This window comes from Myotis brandtii, unplaced genomic scaffold (genome assembly GCF_000412655.1).
Source record: "Myotis brandtii unplaced genomic scaffold, ASM41265v1 scaffold28, whole genome shotgun sequence".
Lineage (NCBI taxonomy): Eukaryota > Metazoa > Chordata > Mammalia > Chiroptera > Vespertilionidae > Myotis > Myotis brandtii.
The window spans coordinates 276703-297039 of NW_005360676.1; the positions used below are offsets into that span (position 1 = coordinate 276703).

Consider the following 20337-nt stretch of genomic DNA (forward strand, 5'->3'; position numbering starts at 1 on the left):
AAACTGCAGCTCGCGAGCCACATGCGGCTCTTTGGCCTCTTGAGTGTGGCCAAGAAGTTTCAATTGCACTGTACGTGCGCACCCGCATGTGGTATTTTGTGGTGGAAGAGCCACACTCAAGGGGCCGCAGTTTGCCGACCACTGCCCTAGTGGGATTTACTTCTTTTATTGAGGCTCATTTAATTGAGGGGTAAAACATTCAAGAAGGGAAGGGAATATTCAGGATTTTTCCAGGAAAGGGGTGGAGACTGGAAAGGGGTGAAGACTTCTCAGAAGAGCCCAGTGGACTTACCATTTCTGGGGTGTGTCGTTTACTATGCTAATGTATTACAATAAGCTTATAATGAGGCTAAGGGTTACCAAAAGGTGAAATTAGTTGCCGGCTGAGGGCCGTTTTCAGGCTGGCGTGTGACTGAAGCTCCCAACCGCTCCTTTTTTTCTTTCTTTTTTTTTTATTCTGGGCCAGGTTTAGCTCTGAGGCTTAACTGCTGAAAGCAGGTTTCTCGCCTTTTTTTAACTTCTGTATTTGATACAATGTTGCAGTCCGGCTGGCTGAAGCCTGGCTGACTAACGCAGGTTTCTGGGGTTTTGTTTAGCTTCTATATTTGCAACATAGTTGCTTAGGTTTGCAGCTGAGAGGCCGGCAAGTCAGGCGGGGAACATTGGAGTCCGCAGTCACTGGAGCAAGCAAGCCTCCCTGTTCGCTTCAGTGCATGGCTGCTGGCCGCCATCTTGGCTGGCAGTTAATTTGCATATCTCCCTGATTAGCCAATGGGAAGGGTAGTGGATGTACGGCTAATTACCATGTTTCTCTTTTATTAGATAGGATAGCCTTAAATTAGAAGTATTAACTTTATTATTCTACATATTAAACTAAATCATGCTCATTTTGAATTGCTGATATAATATGTTTTATAAATTATTATCAATCTGTTTCAAAGGTTTTCTATTTTTCTTTTTAGGGTGAGGTAAGGAGTAGCTTAGACTATAAAAATATTGCACTTGCCTTTGTAGGCACTAACTTGTACAATTGTTATTCCTTCTTGTGATATTTTTTATCTTAGTTTCATTGTCACTGCTTTCTTTCCACATTTATTCACAATGCAAATTAGAATTATTCCTATATTCCAGAATAGATTTGATTGAATTGATTTTATTTATATTTACCAGCTTATTTATACATTAACATACATTTTCAGACATTCTGTTACTGACTTGCATATGAAATGGATTTTGGTACTTAGGGAAATAAATAAATTAAACAAAAAATAGGTTATTTTAATCATTTAAAAAAAAGCTAAAGCCAAGCAATATCTGATCCGCTTGCTCTGGAGAAAATAAATGCTGGTGGGAAATTGAAACTCTATGGAAATTATTATATACATTTTTAAAAAGTCAAGGACAAACTGTAAGGAGACAAAAAATGGGGGTGCAGGTCACTTTTGGTAGAGGCTCTTAAAACCTCATGGAAGCTGTGAAATTCTCTGAGGCATTGTTAAGGCAGGGAGGGTGAGGTCATGCATTCCAGGCCAGTAGAATAGTTTGTGAAAAGGGACATGAAGGAGCAAGGGATGGCAAATGAAGGATTGATATGTCTGGTGTGGCTAAAGGATTAGGCACATGTGGTTGGACAATGTTAAGAGATGAGTCTGGAAAAATAGTTTTGGAACAGTCCATGGAATATCAGGTTTTCCATAATAAAGCTTAATTTTCCATCCTAATCCCTAGAATGGATTATTAACTTAATGGTACCCATAGAGTTTTGAGTAGAACATTTTAGAACCTCTCCTGGAGGAAAATAAAAAAGAATTAAGATCTTATAACATTCAATATAATGACTGTTATAGTCCCCTAAATATGAAGTTTCTGTAGGAATCATAGGAACTTTTACAGTGTTGCATGGTGTTGAATGATTGGCAGTATTTGCTTCCTTGTTTTTTAACTGAAATATTCATATATCATAAATTCACCTTTTTAATGTATATAATTCAGTGGGTTTTTGTATATTCACAAAGTTGTATGAGTATCTCCACTGTCTAATCCAAACCATTTCTTTCATTCCTAAAATAAACCTTGTACCCATGAAAAGTTACTTCCCTCCCCCGTGCCCTCCTCTGGCAAAATAATATACTTTCTGCCTCTGTGGACTTACCACCGAAATGGAATTATATAATGCGTAGCCCTTTGTATGGTTCTTTCACTGAACATAATGTTTTTAAGTTTCATACTTGTTGTATGAATTAGTACTTAATTTCTTTTTATGTCTGAATAACATTCCATTGCAGGATATGTATATATCACATTTTTCTTCCGTGTATTAGTTGATGGACTTTGGGTTTTTTACATGTTTTGGCTATTGGGAATGATGCTGCTACAAGTATTTGTGCACAAGTTTTTGTGCAGTTATATGTATTCATTTCTTTTAGATCTATACCTGGGGTAAAATTGCTGGGTGATATGGTAACTATATTTTACCTTTTGAGGAATGTCAAGGCTATTTTACAAAGTGGCTGCACCATTTTACATTTGCACCAGAAATACATGAGTGTTCCAATTTCGCCATATCCTTGCCAAAAGTTATTACTGTCTGTCATTTGGATTATAGCCATCCAAATGGATGTTAAGTAGAATCTCATTGGATTTTGATGGCAATGTTTATTTTTAAGAGTATTTTAGTGTATTGATGTTGCATGTGTTTGGATAAGTGCATTAATGGAATTATTATCAATTTTAAATAGACTAGTCCTCATATTTAGACAGTTGATTTTATGAAGTGTTATATAAAAATTACAAAATGTAGATTGTTTGATTACTACTTGCCCAAGTCTACAATTAAAAAAAAAGGATATTCTTCCTACTCCTACTATAGGATATTTTTCAGATTCAATGTTTTATGTAATAAAAGCCTAATATGCATTGTCCCCTCGGGTGGTTGTTCGACCAGGAGACCAGGAGTTCAACTGCTCACTATGACATGCGCTGACCACCAGGGGGTGGAACGGAGCATGGTGGGTGTTGGTGATGCGCTGTGACCTCTTGCCGGCTACCTGGGGGCATGGGTGATGGGGATGGAAGTGCAGTCAGAATGTGCACTGTCCGCCAAGCTCACTCTCACTCCACCTGCTACCCTTCCCCAGGATGCCGGGGCCAGAAGCCCATGAGGAGCCTTCCCCACACCCACGCGGCCTCTTCTGGGTGAGCCAGGCTGCAGCTGCTGGGACCTCAGGGGCCACTCGGGCTCCCTGTGGGTTCACGCAGGAGCTGGTCTGCGAGGCTGGCCAGGAGAGAGTGCGCTGCCTGCCTGGCTTCTGTGTGGCACCGCTGGGTGGCCTAGAGGCCCACACTGCGCCTCGGTTGTGGAGTTGGCTGCGTTCACTGCATCTCCACATGGGGACTCAACTCGGGTGCCATGACTCAGGTGGAGGGAGGCACACGTGGGCCCAGGGCCCAGGTGCTGCCCAGGGCCCAGAGGTCAGCTGGGACCTGCCCTTCCATGCCAGACACTCACGCTTCGATTGCAGGCCAGTCCTAGGGACCACACCCATGTACGAATTTCGTGCACTGGGCCTCTAGTATGATATAAACATTAATAACCTCAGATTTATTAATGAGCTAGCTAAACACTTAAAATTAACAAGAAGATTGTAAAATAGGGCTTTGTCTCTTATATCATAAGTGATTAAACTTGTCCTAAGTACATATTTTGTCTTGAGGTGTAAGTTAATGATAGTATACAGCAATAAGAATAGCCAAGACTATTCTTAATAAATTAATATCTGAAACACAGATGCAAACTTCTCTGGCATTTTCAGTAATGTTTAAAGTCATGTTCAATTGAGTCACCTACAAATTTCCACCAAACTTTATGATAAATGTTTAGAAGCCTTATTTGAGATTTCCTTCAGGGAAGGAATAAAGTCATTGGGGAAACCCTAGTTCTTCCTGCTGTGGTGAACATGGCTGAAATCATGCAAGAGAAATTGCATGGCAACAAATAAAGAGGTATTCTTGTGTCAGCAAATACTATTGGAAGATGGCCTGAGGAACATTGCTTTAATCAGAAAAGATAAGTGTTAGAACATATTATGTAATATGAGACACTCACTTCACATTTGGACAACATATATGCTTTTCCAACATGTGCCAATTTATAATACTTGCTGGATTTTTAAAAAAAAATCAGGTTTATTGATGTATAATTTATGCATAATAAACTCATTTTTTTAATTCATAATTTTATTTTCATAAACACATCACATTGTGCAAGATACCACCAAAGTCAAGATAAAAAACATATCCATGACTCCCAGAACTTCTCTCATGCGCCTTTGTAGACTGGTCAACCCCTCCTGCCACTATTAGCCTTAAGAACCTCAAATTCGTTTTTAATAAGATACAAAAGAAAATCTGAGAGGAAAGTGAAGTTTTGATGCTAGACCTTATCCTCTGTGCTTCAACATAGCGTTTAGAATAGAGTTAGTTTGGCATTTCTAAGAATTACATGTTTCTATAATAATTTCTTAAGCCTCAAAGGAAAGATGTACTGGAGAAATACTGTCCACAGTAAATGACCTCTTGGAATGTATTTAACCTCAGTGTCAAACTAGTTTTCAAAATGACAAAGCCTATTCAGAAACATCACTCCAAGAAAAGCTTTGGTTAATGGCTCATTCATCCAAATCCTTAGGCATGAATCCTTGGAGTAATTGTTGGATTTTCTTTAGCACATATTGCACATACATCTGCACTTTCTCTCTGACTTCTGATCACCTCCTTGGCTACCACCTTGGTCCATATCACAATCCCTTCTCAGCTGGGGAATTGGAACAGCCTTTTTGTTGTTGTTGTCCACTGTCTTTATTATACCTCACTCAGAGACATGTTCATCTTCAACCTTCTATCTACTCCAGCTGCCCTGTTTACATTGTGGTTTGCTGAACACACAAAGCCACTGTACCTTAGCCCTTGTTCCCTGTGCCAGTCACATTCTCCCTAGTTATTTCCATGCCTAATTCCCTAGGCTTCAGATATTCTTTTTTCATGGCAGCCTTCCCTGAACATCCTATTTAAAACTGAAACTGCCTGGAGACACCCTCTGTCCTCTCCCCCTGTTTTCTTCTCCAGACCACATATTACCACATTTCATATAATTTTGTTGGTGATCTCTTCCCATTAATTAATTAATATAATCTAAATCTTTTTCCTTGTAATATTTTTTAGTTTCTGTTTTTGTGTTGTTGTTTTTTTGTGTTTTTGTTTATGTTTTTGTTTTTCCTTTCCTCATGGTTTTGGATATTAGAAATGTAACTTTGGAGGTATGTCGGTATCTGTTTGGCTAAAAGCAGGAGGATTATCTGGGAATATTTACAACAACTCAGGTGAGGTATAATTAAGATTGGGTTTAAGGCAACAACATTGGGGATTGAGATGTAATAACAAATTTGAGACTCTTCAGAGGTCAAATTAAGAGGTCTTAGTGAATGATTGCATTTCAATAGAGAAAGTTGAAGTCTCAGTGGAATGAGTCTAAGGTTTAAAACTGGCCACCCTGATTGTGGGTGGCATAGTTTACGGACCTTTAGGTAGCAGGATTCTTTGTGTGTGTTTACAAAATAATAATGTTTATGCAGAAGTAATAGTGCTTGTTTTTTACAGAAATAATATCCAGAGCGAGATGTTAATTTTTATATTTAGGTTTGAGAGATCTCTACAGATATAACACTTTAAACTGAAGGTATCTCACTTTTTTTTACCCAGTGTTTACTGAATTCAAAAGGAGAGCGTTGGTTTGCTATGAAATCATATTTTCTAATTAATTAAAAAAATACATTCAGAAAGTGCAGAATGTAAAAACTGGCCATGGGCAGAGTAAAAGCACATTAATTATTCAGACAGTTATCCCTGCTTATTCCATTCTTGGAGAAATAGTGGCTGTCAGAATCTGTCAGCTGTAGAGTTAGTGCCCTTCAGAATTTACACGCATAAATGGTGACCTTTTGGAAAATTTGCATAAAGATAAGTCTGGCATTGGAATGATAGCTGCCAGTCAGCTGAGCAGAGCAAACGTTGTCAGCTACTGCTAACACCATAGAATTGACTATGAAACAATGAATAGCAAATGGAGCACATGCAAAACCACAGGAATACAAAAATAAAACCTATTTTTAATAATTTTACAACAGTTAAAGAAGTATAATCAATTACTGAATATCCTTATATTAGTACTAGAGGCCTGATGCACGAAATTCGTGCAAGAGTAGGCCTTCCTTCCCCTGGCTGCCAGCATCAGCTTCCCTCTGGCACTCGGGCCCTGGGCTTCCCTCTGGCACATGGGACCTGGGCTTCCCTTGCAGCCCCGGCTTCATCCGGAAGGTCATCTAGAAGGACATCCGGAAGGACATCTGGTCTAATTAGCATAGTATGCTTTTATTATTATAGGTTTTTGGTGCATATAGCTTTTCTCACTAAAGGTTTCTGGTAAAAAAATTTTATGTTTTATAATAACTAAATTTTATAATCTAACCGTTTAACCATAAATATTTAATATTATATTTTATGTTATAAAATTCATGTATACTCATTATAGAAAATTTAGAAAATGTTGCAAAGAGAGAATATTAATGTTATCCATTATCCCATCTCCAGAGAAATCCATGATTAACCGTTTGGTGTAAATTCTTAGTTATCTTTTAAATAAATAAACATAAACATATTTATTGCTTTATAACATGGCCAAGTACCTTTTTGCTAGCATCATACTACATTTTACTCCTCATAAATGTTACTGAGGAAGGCATATATTCATATAAATCTTTTGGTACATAAGTGATTATTTCCTGGAATAGCTGCTTATAGCAGTGGAATTATTTTAAAGCTTTTGATACACATGTGAAAAATCAGGATTCACTTTCAGAAGCTGTCACTTTACCTGTATCCTCACCTTTCTTTAATCATTTTTAAATGTTATATTTTAAATGTCTGATGAAAGCTTGTCATTTAGGAAATGTCTTATTAAAATTAAGGCAGAAAAATCATGTTCAATGTAAAAATACAATTTTCTTTGTATATTAATTACAAATTTCAATTTCTTTGTATAGTAGCATGCTCCTTACCACTTACCTCAGCCATCAACCTCAACTTAAAACGATCGTATTTCATTCAGAAAAGTGCTGAACAGCGAGGTGTGCAGGAAGTATAACCTCTAAGATAATCGCAATGCTCACATTCCATCATTTCTGATTTTTATGGATAAACCCTGAACCAGCAGTGGCCCAGACAGAAGCTTATGTCCTCATCCTTGTACTTTACCAGATCTCCTTTATCTTAAACTGTCCTCTGTTGCCTCTAATCCATGGCATTGGAAACATTTTATCATGGTTCAGAAAAGGCTGCTTATTTTCTCCTGAATCAGGGATGCTATATTGAATAGAATGAGAGCTGCTCTATGCTGTAAATATTTATAGATAGGGGATTTTGTGCCACAGCTAGAAGGTAAAAAGAGTCTATTACTCTCAAATTTTTTATAGGACAGGGAATTGTTCATGATTTTTTAAATTGAGTGTCCACATTTAAAAATTTTTATTGAGTACGGTCCTTTAAAATTACCCATTGTAAATGTTTGAGCAATTTTAACATACTTATATACCCAGGTAACTGTGACTGTCATCTGTCTGTCTATCTGTCTAGATATCTGGCTGTCTATCAGTGCTTGTGTTTGTTGGTTTGTTTGTTTGTTTGTTTTCTATCTACAGTTCTGAGATGTAAGATTTGATAGAATTGTGTTTGCTCACAAGTAGGGTACAAAGTATTTTGATCACCTAAAAATTCCCTCATGCTGCCCCTTTGTAGTTCTCTGTCCCTAAACCCCTAGCAACCATGTATCTGTCTTCATTTCTATATTTTTATATTTTTCAGATGTCCTATAAGTGAATCATATAGTAGGAAGTTTTTTGAGACTGGCTTCTTTCATCATAATGCCTTTGAGATTCATCCTTGTTTTGCAGGATATAAATAATGTATTTCTTCTTTATTGCTGGGCAGTACTCCATCTTGTGGATGTCTCACAATTCTTTTATTTATCTACCTGTTGAAGAACATTTGGGTTGTTTCTAATTTTTTGGTGGTAATAAAGTTCCTATAAACATTTATATGCTGTGTGTATGTGCATGTGTGTATACACATACATTTTTATTTCTCTAGGATAAATACCCAAGAGTTGGATTGGGTCATATGATAAATGTATATATTTATTTTTAAAATTATTTTTGTTTTATTTTTCTTACCATATTTTGTTCCCGTTTATATTTTATTTCTATTTTAGGTGCCATTGCTATTATATAAATTGGAGTTGTGCAAAAATTTTACACTTCAAGTGCTGAGTAAAATAGTGATTTTTTTTTAAAAAACTAGCTTGACTATGGAAAGAACTGCTTTTATTGGTCTCTGCATTTGGGTAGGAAAAATTACATCATCTAAGTGCAAAAAGAAGCTTTTATTAGTTTTCCTTTCTTGATATTCACTTTTTTTAGGAGTGTATCTTGATTCCTTTAGTGAATGATCCCAAAACAACTAACTACAGAAACTACAGCTTAACTGTTTTTGCTCTAGATGTATTTTAGATCTTTTATTCTATCTAAAGCTCATTTACATAGAAAAGGCCCTCATTGAGAATTTATTTTACAATATGTTCTAACAGATGTGGTCACCCAGCATCTAAGACCCAGCAGATTAAGTTTACCAAATTATTTAAAAAAAAAAAGAAATAGTGAAAACTAATATGAATCTAATATAGTATATTAAGGATAGGGAACAAATAAGCATTAAAAGTCAGAAAAATTTAGTAAATATAGCAGGCTGGGTCTATTCTATATCAGAACAAAGTTTCATTATGTATCTAAGAGGCTCTGAGTGATACCCATTTTGCAAATGTGTTTTTTATTAGGAAGAATGCTGGGTCAAATTTCCTTCACTCTAGGCCTGGTCTTGCCATTAACTTGCTGTGAGACCCAGGGCACATCATATAATCTCTCTGGATTGTTGAATTCTCATTTGTCCAATTAGTGAGAACAGCATTAGATTATCCATAAAGGACATTCTTGCTTTTTTTAAAAAAAAATAGGATGCTGCAATTCTGTGATGATCTTGGGTCATTCAGAAGAAAAAGTAAGTGTGTGTTTAATATAACATGTTAGGAAACAAGGATATATAAAATATATTTTCAGAAACCTAAAAAATATATATGACTTTGAAAATTAGTTTTTGTGCTTGGAAAAAATCCACTAAGTATTCCAGAAAGCTTGAAGGTATTATAATCATTGATTTCCCTAATTGTTTTTCAAAAATTTAATAATTAAAAAATTCTGGATGTTGTTTTATATTAATTAAATACAAGGGTAAATGTAAACTCATATCCCCATTTGTTAGTACTATAGGATTTTGAAAATTATTATTGAAAAAATTTTCAGAGTTTTCAATGTCAAAAATGTTTTAAATTAATGTCCCTCATTAATTATGAAACAGGTGTGATACTAAACTCTCCATTTTTTCAGAGTAAATATCCATTATTCTAAACAATTTCAAGCTTATATACTCACAAGAAGAGGAATCTGCTTAAAAACATCACCTTTGGTTATATTTGCTTAATGCAGAATAACTACTACTTCATTACGTTAACATATTTCAAAGACTGAGGAGTGTCATCATAAATCTTGACGAGGATGTAGATTACAACCCAATTGTAATTTATGTCAACGTGTAATTATTTAGTACATCTTATATCAGTGTGTAGTGTGCATAAGACCTCTGCTAAGTTCTGGAGTAGTGATTATGCTATCCTGACCTCGAGAAGATCAAGACTAGTTGGGAGTACAGCAATATGTATAATTAGCTCTACTGTAATATGTTGAGTACCATAATAGAAGCACGAGGAAAAGGGAGCAATTAATTCAGAATAAAAGACCTTGGGAAAGTTTTGCAGAAGTGGTAGCATAGGAGAATGATTTTACTAGAGAAGAGAGAATGGACATTGTAAGAGAGAATAATGAATGACCTGTGCTGGGGAATATATTTTTTCCTGAGTGATAGAGTATCAGGTAAAGATACTAAAGAAGAAATCTGAGGACATGTTAACGAACCACTTTTACGTTATTACATATTATAATTATACAGATATTAATGTGATACTGTTATTTTAAAGAACAACATCTCTTAGGTATATGAGAGATTCATTGCATTAAAGGTGGATAAGACAGTCTGATAAAAAATATGAAGAGAGGTCTAGAACGAATAGCTACAGCATTCTGTGAACTGTTCAAAACACCACTGCTCTCAGCAGTGCACTTTTACATAAATCTTTGAAATATATACTTTTAGAAATTATTTGTCCTGGGAGAACTGCATTTTTCTTCTTTAAAACATTATAAATTTTATACTTAAATAATAGTTTCTTTTATATCTTTCCAATCCATCTAGTATATAATATGTGCATTTTTCCTTGGGTCTAAAATGTGTTAGTGAAAGAGAATTTAATTGCTTGAGAAAAAAAAAGAAATAAAGAAATTGGATTTCTTGGTTTGGTTTAGTGCTGCCTTCAATGTTCTGAGAACAATAAGGCAATTAACTAAAATGTTTATACACAAAATTTAATTCCTAGGGAGTAGCTTCTCAAATTGCCTCTTACAAGTGTAATGGAAGCAAGTAATTGTTTGCTGGTTTTGTTGCCAAAAATTGTGAATGGCTAGATTTTTGTAAAACTTGGTTGTAATGCATGTGTAATCATGTAATCTCTCCATTATAAATTTCAGTGAAGAAATTGAATTTTGTAGACAAACACTTTTTGTTATATTGCATCTCAGTGTTCTCAGCCACAAGTAAGGAAATACTTTTTGTTATTAATTATTCCACAAGTGAAGTTTTTAATAGATTTTTTCATTTCAATTTAATTTCATCCCTGATTAAATATACTAGATTAGCAATATTTTTGGACTGACAGTTTATGGATAATCTAGTGATAAGTATTTGAAAGTTCGATGTTTATTCTCAGCATATATAAATATCCAAAGAAAGCTAATGTTTCTGATCATTACACCTTTACCAGTAAATATTTTAGCAATAATTCCCTCTGATACCACCTTTGAAAAGCTTTGCTAGTAGGACAAGAGTGGCGGAAGTGTATTAAAAACCTTAGCTATAGATATAGCTTCTGAAAAGTTATCCCTGGGCAAACAGTTGTATAGATCATTTCTAATAACTTAGCTTTACTGTACTACATTATTTCAGTTGCATTTTATCTCAACTGGTATATTTTCTCCTTGAAGTTTAAGCATATTACTAGGTTAATCCTATACAATAAATATAATACAAATAGGAGGGTTATTATATGTTATTATATTCATTCAGCAAAATATAAAAACAAAGTTTTCTTGTAATAAATAGCCAGTTGTAACCCATTTGAAAAAGATAAAAAAATTAGCCCTAGCCGGGTTGGCTCAGTGGATAGAGTGTCAGCCTACAGACTAAAGGGTCCCAGGTTTGATTCCAGCCAGGGTACATGCCCAGGTTGCAGGCTCAGTTCCCCCCGCGCCCCCCCACCCCCTGACATGCAGGAGTCAGCCAATCAATGATTCTCTTTCATCATTGATGTTTCTATCTCTCTATCACTCCCCCTTCCTCTCTGAAATCAATAAACAAATAAATAAATGTTAAAAAAAAAGAAAATTATAAGGTAGCTGAAAAGCTTTTAACTGGCATGGACTACAGTGGAATGTCAACAATGTTTAATGTAAAACAATTTTTAAAACATTGATATGGAGGGGTATAGCTTAACTGTTAGTTTTGAAAGAGTGACACTAATAGGTTGTTTTTTTATCCCATCTTCTGAGAGAGCACATTGTGCTCACGTTAAGAGGCAAATGAGGAATAATGAGCTAATGGTGTCCACCAAACTGTATTCACCATAAATTGAAGACCACATCTGACTTGAGATCATTTTTAAGTTGCATTTACTATAGCCTATTTTTAGCTAAAGAGTGGAAGGATTTATTTGTGAAGTGCTACTTACAGTGTGCCTTTCACCCAAATGCTCTTCACAGTTCCTGTGTATACTTGATATCCAATGACAAGTATTTTTTTTTTAGCTTTAGCTATAGCAGAAAGGGAACTGTTAATAAAGTTTGTAATTAAAATCATTACATTTCCCCTTCATTATATATCTACTAATGTTCGAAAACTAGAACGCAGGCTCTGGCCAGATAGCTTAGTGTCTACCCAAATACCAGTACACTGAGGTTTTAGGTTGGACCCCTGGTCAGGGCACACACAAAAATTAACCAATAAATGTATAAATAAGTAGAACAACAAATTGATGTCTTTCTCAACTCAATAAATAAATAAATAAAATAATAAAATATAGAATGCAAACTCAATTATAATGCGGATCCATTTCTGCCATTAAAGATAATATGTTTTTAATTTAAAATAAATTATTTCTATCTTTTATAACGTTCTTGATCAACCAAAGTTGGGTATTTTTTACCTTGATGGGAGTAAACATATATAAAATTACATTAAAAGACATTTGTTATGTTAACATGGAAGGTGGGACTCTTATTTTGACTTACATTTGCAAATTTTGCCAACTTGACTCACTTGAATTGATTTTTTGAGCGTTTTATCATTTAAAGGCCTTTGTTCTGACAACATATTAGACAGGACAGGTGAAAATGAAGAATAACCAACACACCAGTCCTGTCTCTTCTGCCACATCCAACTTTAACTCATTAAGGGAGAAGCATATTTATTGTTGTTATTCGGATATATAATGTAGTTACTAAAAATTTACTGTAAATCTATTTGTTTTCTAGATAATATATTAGTTTATAAGTTACACTAATGACATGCATTCATACTGGCCTTTTGATACCTCTCACGTTCAAATTCACATCACTAAATGTCTGTTGTACCTATGAAACATGTTTTCATGTAATTACTTGATAACTCATTAATCTAGTTAGGGAAAGATTGTTACTTTCACCACTGAGAGGAATGGAGCTTTGATATAGTAGAATAAAGTTTTACATTTAATTATTTGTTTTCAATATAATAAATGTATCTAAAGCTATAATATGTAACACTAATACTGTAGTTTTTATCAGTTTGCTTTTATACAAAATATTAAGTCATATCATCATTCAGCAAGTATTATAGGATTATATAAAGTTAGGACTTTTAAACAACAAACTTTTTCTTACTTGCGTATTAATACAGCTTCTTTTTTCTGTAGCAATTTTGCCTTGTTGCTATTCCCACAAAATTTTCTGAATTTCGAATACTTTTATGAAAAGAATTAAGGAATAGGACAGATGACTGAGGAGAGACTCTATTCCCTGGTCTGGTTAGCATTAAAAACAAATGCTTGAAAAGCTATCCAAAAGGGAAATGGGGCAAATGTGGCGATATGGAAATGTGAAAATGTAATTTTTGGAGATTTCATGGAATATTTTCATAAACCTCCAGAGGACTGTGAATTTCACAGCATCTGCCTACCTCTCAGTTCTTAGTTAGCTATGCTATTTCCTCACCTCTCTTGTAACAGAGCTAGAACACCAGTGTTTCTAAGATGCTGGCTGAGACTTGTTCTGTTTTGTTCCTTGAATTTTCCAAGTGCTACATATGAGTACCTATCTCGGGAACATGTGAAAAACGCAGGACTTGTTAATCTCCTGGGGAAAAATTTTGAAAACCTTAAAGGATCTATTCAGGCTCCTGGGGGGTGGGGTGGGAGGTGGGGTTATGTTGAATCTCTTACCTTTAAGAATCATTTTTTTTTTCAAATAAGAGATTTTAAAGTTTAAATTAAAGATTTTATTCTTCTGTATTTTACTCCAAAAATGGATTGAGTGTATAGTTCTAGAAATAAAATGGGTGAGTTATAAATTGGGAAGTGGAGAGCAATAATACTATGTAGATTGAACTAGTTCGTAAATCTGGATTTTGTAAATAGATGTTCTGTTGAAATTTCTGAAGTGATCCATTCTTCATGTTATTTTAGAAATATTTTTATTACACCAGCAGGCTAACCTCTGAATGATGAAATAATAAAGTGATTTAGCTTTCATATATTTTACTTTGCCTTGAGAAAAAAGATCATTGAACAATGTTTCACTAAAACTTTAATCCTAAAAATTTGTCAGTGTCCTTTTTAATATACCCACAAATTTAAATGAAGGAACAATTGAATTTTGGATATTGATTGATTGAAAAAATATCCATTTTAAGCGACCCCTCCTCAGATATCATGGAGTGAGAATTATTAGCCACTGTAAATGTATTGACAGTAAATGCCAGGACAGTCCCACTTGAAGGATATATTCTTTTTCACTGAAATAAGCTATCTTATATTTTTCCTAATCTAGTAACACTTAAAACATGGCAAATAATTTCATATTTAAAGTCTTCATCCAGCCTTGGTTCTTGGTTAGCAAGATTAATTCATGATAGTTCTATCAACCTTATCTGATTCATTATTATTTTGTAAAGTAATGTCTTCTATGCCTTTCCTGGCTTTTACCCAGTAACTGTATTTATGGAGCCTCTGGTACAGAGCACCGTCTTTCTTGCTTTGTTTTACATTTTGACTTTATTGGTAGACTCCTGAAATATGAACTAACCTGGTTAAAGGATCTTTCAAAGTCTAATATTTATTTTAAAACTGAATCAGATGTAGAACACATGTAAATAAAGGAATCTCCTTTTCTCTTTCCTTTCTTCTTCTCTTTTACAAGTTCTTCTCTTTTTCTCCTTCCACAAGTGTCTTCCTAACCTCTGGTTCCCCTCCACACACATACACCCTCCCACACACCAGTCCTTTCCTTATCCTTTCATACTGTAAAGGAAGAATAACTTGTACTGGGTTACTTGAATTTATTCACACATTCTAATTACAAATAAAATTCCTGAATGGAGTATTTATAGAACAAGACAATCCGTTGTTTGTAAAGAAAACATATACAGAAATAGAAATTGTTCATAGAGTCAAACATTACTTAATTAGTATTTATTCAAGTGTCAAAAAAGTATTTGAAGTAAAATTGCTTACTTCATTTAATAGTCAGATCTTTACTAATAGATAAATAACATTAAATGAACTGTGTGACACTCTAGAGGTGATATTTATGTTATTCACAGTAGGAATTAATATTAATTAGTAAAGGGTACTTCAGAGTAGTTTAGAAATGATTTTAAAGTGTGTTTTATGGCTAAGGATCTAATCTTAAAAGCAGATTATACTCAGCATGAGCTCAAATTTTTTAAATAGCATAAATTATAAATATTATTAGTTATCCCTATTTCATCTTTTGGGTTAATCCCATTAATTTTAAAGGTTAATTTTACAAATGCTCTAAGGTGTTTAGGTGGGTAAATAAAGGTAGAAAACGGCATGAACTAATAATAAAGAAATGTTTCTCTTCTGTAGTGAATGAATAAAAATTCTAAATGAATACTTAAAACTACTAGTACTGGTTCTGGTAATTCTTGACCTATTCAGGGTATCATTTAAGTTCTATGGGCCTCACTTCTCCCCTACAATTTGAGAGCATTGGGCTTAATGACGAAGGTGTCTTCCTGACTCTGAGTGTTTAACATTAAAATATTCCCTCTTGCTCTATAAACTTAATTTCCTTTGGGATTTTAGGAGTGGGAGGGGGGAATGTCATTCATGTTTGCTCTTATATAGAATAAGGTAGACAAGAAGCTCAATCAAAATGACAGAGTATAATTTCCAAATTTAAAATGTTGTTTTGACTAATGCAATGAATTTGACTTACATATAGGTAGAGGCAATGAGTAGCAGGGCCCATGATCAGCGCAAGTGTGCCCCCGAGACAATATAATTTTCTGCAACTTAAAATAAGCAGCAAGAGAGCATATATTTCCTTAATGGAGTACCACGAGCTTATCAGCTCCTATTAGAATGTTCATTTAAAAAAAAAGGAAGCAAAGAAAAAAGATCCATTTGAATTTTGAAACCTCGGTTAAGTAAAAAAGGTTTTGCATACGTTATATCTTAATGATGCATCTAGAGGGGTTAATTCGATGTTGAAGAGAGAAGTGTTATCATTTATAGAAATGAAAATATTTAATACAAGTGGATTTGAGAAACAAAGATATCATATAGTTTCATTTATTTCCTTTGTATATCAGTCTATTATAAAAGTTTTTGCTCCAGTCGAACAGGCAAATGAAATATAGAACACAAATAATCTATAGTATGTAAAAAGGAGAAAAACAATATACTTTATTTTCTAGAGGAGACTGGAAAGTCAACTAGAAATAATCCCTCTGTTTAAATCCGGCACTTTGTAAAAGAGAACCATCACTATATATTGTCCACGAGATTCCCTGTGAATGACTGGCAATGTGAGGTTACAGTAGTCAGAGCTCTTTATTCCTTCCAAACCCGCTATTGTGCTGCTAATTAGAATTGGATATTGGTGGTAGTGGAAATGAGGGAGACTATCAATGTTACTTTGTGCTAAATTTTAATCACACAAGTTAGGACATTCAGAATTATGGTTTCCATGGTATCCACAACACTGAGCCCTGTGTGAAGGCATTACAGTGGGGGTCTTTGATTAAAAGAAAGTAAACCAGAAGTGAAACAAAATGCTCCATATGTGCAGCTAAAGTTACCAAAAAAAAAAAAAGTCCAGCTCCCTTGTCCTTAATTATATTTGCTTAATAATATGTCACGTGTTTGTGCAGTACACTGAAAGGTCTGTTGTAATTCTCATGTGGATTCTGTGTTTTCATTAGGTTTTAAATGATTACTCTATAGCACCTTTTGCATTTTAAAACTTTATTATTTTCATTTTTAAACTATCTACTGAATTTGACTTCAGGGAACTTAAGACAATTCATGTGAAAGAGGATTTTCTTTCTTTCTTTCTTTCTTTTTTTTACTGATTTTGTTGTTTAAATGTTTGGATAGAATTATACTACTGGGTTTTTGCTTATACGCTTTCAGTTTGAATAATTGGGTTAAGAAAGCTATTAAAGGTTTCATTTTTATTAACTTAATTTTTAGCACCAACATGAAAAGAATCCCAAGCAAGAAATGAAATTAATTAATGTAGGGCATGTAGATCATCAGATCTATAAAAATATTGTAACAGTAAAACATAGATGGAGACACTAGTTACTAAAGATAAAATGTATTTGTACAGGATTTATTTTTCAAGAATACATTTTAGTCAAGAATAGGTATAATAAATATTAAACCATTACGTTATATTCCTTTAGCATTATTTATAGAAATGGAATATTTAGTATATAATGAAAAGCAAATGTGTGTCATACAGATACATATATGTATTATACAGGCATCCTGAGAAATCTTGTTTATGGTGTAGAACAAGAAGGCCTGTTCAGAAAAGAAATTTTCATGTAGTATAGTATTATTTATTGAGCGTCTATTATGGGCTTAGTTGTGCTAAGTTTGTACTTACTTGAGTTTATATCCTCTCAGTTTTTCTGAGAATAAGTATAAAGGACAAATAATTTTCTACAAATTCATCTCTAAATATAGAAAATGCTAATTAGACAGAAAATTCTCATGGAATAGTTCAAAACATGTAACATATATTCAGATGGTAACATGGATTAGGCACTTTTCGGTTCACATCTATTTTTATAAATTCAACACAATTTCCATTGGTAATTTGAATAATCGATGATCCATTCTCTTTTGAAGCAATGGTAACATTATCTACATGGATTGATAGGGTCAATAAATAACATGTTTTCTCCACATGTGAGTTTTAACCAAACTGAGAGCTAACAAGAATTTGGGTAGATGCAAATAAAAATGTTAATAAAGGGATTGGAAAATGTAGCACACATATGGCTACAACAGGCTGCCTAATATCGCATCCCAGAAATAAACAGTTTCAAGCTCAGAAGGATACATGTAGGGTGATGGCACTATAAATTGTTTAGATGGAACAATACACCAGAATCTGTGTTTCCTGTGTGTGCCTGGTTGCCCGCAAAAGGAGAGGGACAATAAACTAGCTGGGTATATCAGGTCCCTTCCCTACAGTTAGTGATATCATTTTCTTCACTTCAGAGTGAGTACAGACTGGCAGATGCCAAGAACAATCATTAAATATGATTTCTCATGAAAAATTAATTTAGGGGAAAAGGTTTTTTTTATCATGTTTTATTCATTCATTTATTAAATCAGTCATTCAACATGTCGTTTTAGTTACCTTATGTATTAGTCTGCTCAACATACCAGAATAAATGCATGGTCTATAAAAATTATTCATTTGAATTTGAAACAACTTACCTGAAAAAAGTTTAGAATCACATCATTTGACACTTCTTTATCCTGGCTTTAGTATTTATTAATATTGAAGATTACTCGACTGAGTATTACTTCTAAGAAGTAGAGACATTCTTTCATTCCATCATTTTTTTTATCACTACCCTGAATGAAAAATAAAAATCTTGATACTACATAAAAATAGTTTAGTCTAAATTGATACTTTTATTCTTTGTAAGAAAAAAAAGTCTGGTTAATATCAGTCAAAAGGGAAAATCTATGTTTTCAATAATCAAGAGAAAAAATATCAGAATCATAATTAATGCCAGACATAAAAAACTTTTGTCTTTTTAGAACTCTTGCAAATTTCAATTTTCTGCAAATTGCAAACTGAAATCTAAAAATATTTGAAATATTAATAAGATTAACATAATCCCTGATTGGAGATATATATATATATATCTGAGATGTAAGCAAAGATGTGGTGAGTATGCTTACAATGAACTCCACTTGACCAGAAGTTCTTTGCTAAACCCTTTCCCAGACTTGATCTTGGAAAGTCTTCATAGCAGCTACTTATATCTTTGCAAGGAAATGGGCTTTCACTGAGGAGGGAATGTAGATGTCAAGAGTCTTTGGAACCATTGCTACTTGTTTACTATGGAGAATATAAAAATATTGGCAGATTAAAAAACAATTATCATTTTCCAGTGCATAAAGGATTCCTTTAGGAAAGGAAACAAAAAATGTCATATGCTTTGACAATTTTTTATGTGTCAGCAACTTGGTCTTAATTTTAATTGGTATTATAGTAACTACTTACATATCCCAGTACTGTATGTAAAGGGCACAATTCTGTAAGAAGTACTATTTGTAAACTCTTGGTACTGAATCATAATTATATTGGTTATGATCTACCTAGTCTAGATACATATCTGTAATAATATACAAAGGGATTCTTTAATTTGAGATTTATGATGAAAATAAAACCTTTAGATAAGATGGACTGAAATATTCTTTGGCATGAGAACTGTCCATTAAGCTGAGTGGAATTCCAAACTGTATTCTGGTTCATATCATTTATTGTAGCTGATTCAAATCTCTTGTAATCCCGAAGTAAAAAAAAGATAAAATGTAAAATTATGGGTAAATTTTGGTGCTGACTATGAGAAGGAGGTGTATATGTTTTAAATTTAGGGCTGTGAAGTGGAATTTGGATCACAGGTTTTGACCCTAACTTTGCCAAATTCTTATATTGAGGGGCTTCTTTGTGTTATATCAAAACAATGTTTCTCACATTGCCAAATGCTAAGCTTTATAAGCAGTGGTTCTCAACCTTCTTAATGCCCCGACCCTTTAATACAGGTTCTCATGTTGTGGTGACCTCCAACCATAAAATTATTTTTGTTGCTACTTCATAACTGTAATTTTGCTACTGTTATGAATCGCAATGTAAATATCTGATATGCAGGATGTATTTTCATTGTTATAAATTGAACATAATTAAAGCATAGTGATTAATCACAAAAACAATATGTAATTATATATTGTGAAATATTTATTTCTAATTACAAAAAAATGAAATTTTGTCTTGAAGCATGGTGTAGCATGGGTAACAGTCTTAATATAACAATAGTAAGCTACATTGCTACATTTTGCGACAGTATGCGTAAAAAGCCAATCTCAGTGCGAAGGTTGAGATTGCTTCTTTCTCACCAAGTCAGAAATTCTCAGGGCAGTCTTTGCAAGAGCACAATGAAGATCATCTTCCACCACAAGTCTACTTCTGTATTTAGACTTGATAACCAACAAGCTGGAAAACCCTGTTTCACAAAGATATGTTGTTGGAAATGGAAGAAGTAGGCGCAACACAGTCTCAGACAGAACAGGATATGACTGCAAACACTTGATCCAGAATTTTGTAACTGGCATTGTAGAGAAATCAGTTCTCGCTGCATCGTTGTTAATAAGTTCAATGAACTCCTCTTGTGCTGTCTCAGGAACATCTTCAACTT

The 20337-nt window shown here is 33.9% G+C and overlaps 2 protein-coding genes across 2 annotated transcripts in view; one reads left to right on the plus strand and one right to left on the minus strand.

Moving 5' to 3' along the window:
• ADGRL3 (adhesion G protein-coupled receptor L3) overlaps window positions 1-20337 on the plus strand; it is a 765791-nt gene that overhangs the window by 169789 nt on the left and 575665 nt on the right. The window lies entirely within an intron of this gene.
• Window positions 18343-20337, minus strand: part of LOC102263926 (protein ZBED8-like) — a 3816-nt gene continuing 1821 nt past the window's right edge. The window contains 1 exon segment of the mRNA XM_014541787.1: window positions 18343-18346. Coding sequence (XP_014397273.1) covers window positions 18343-18346 — 4 coding nt within the window.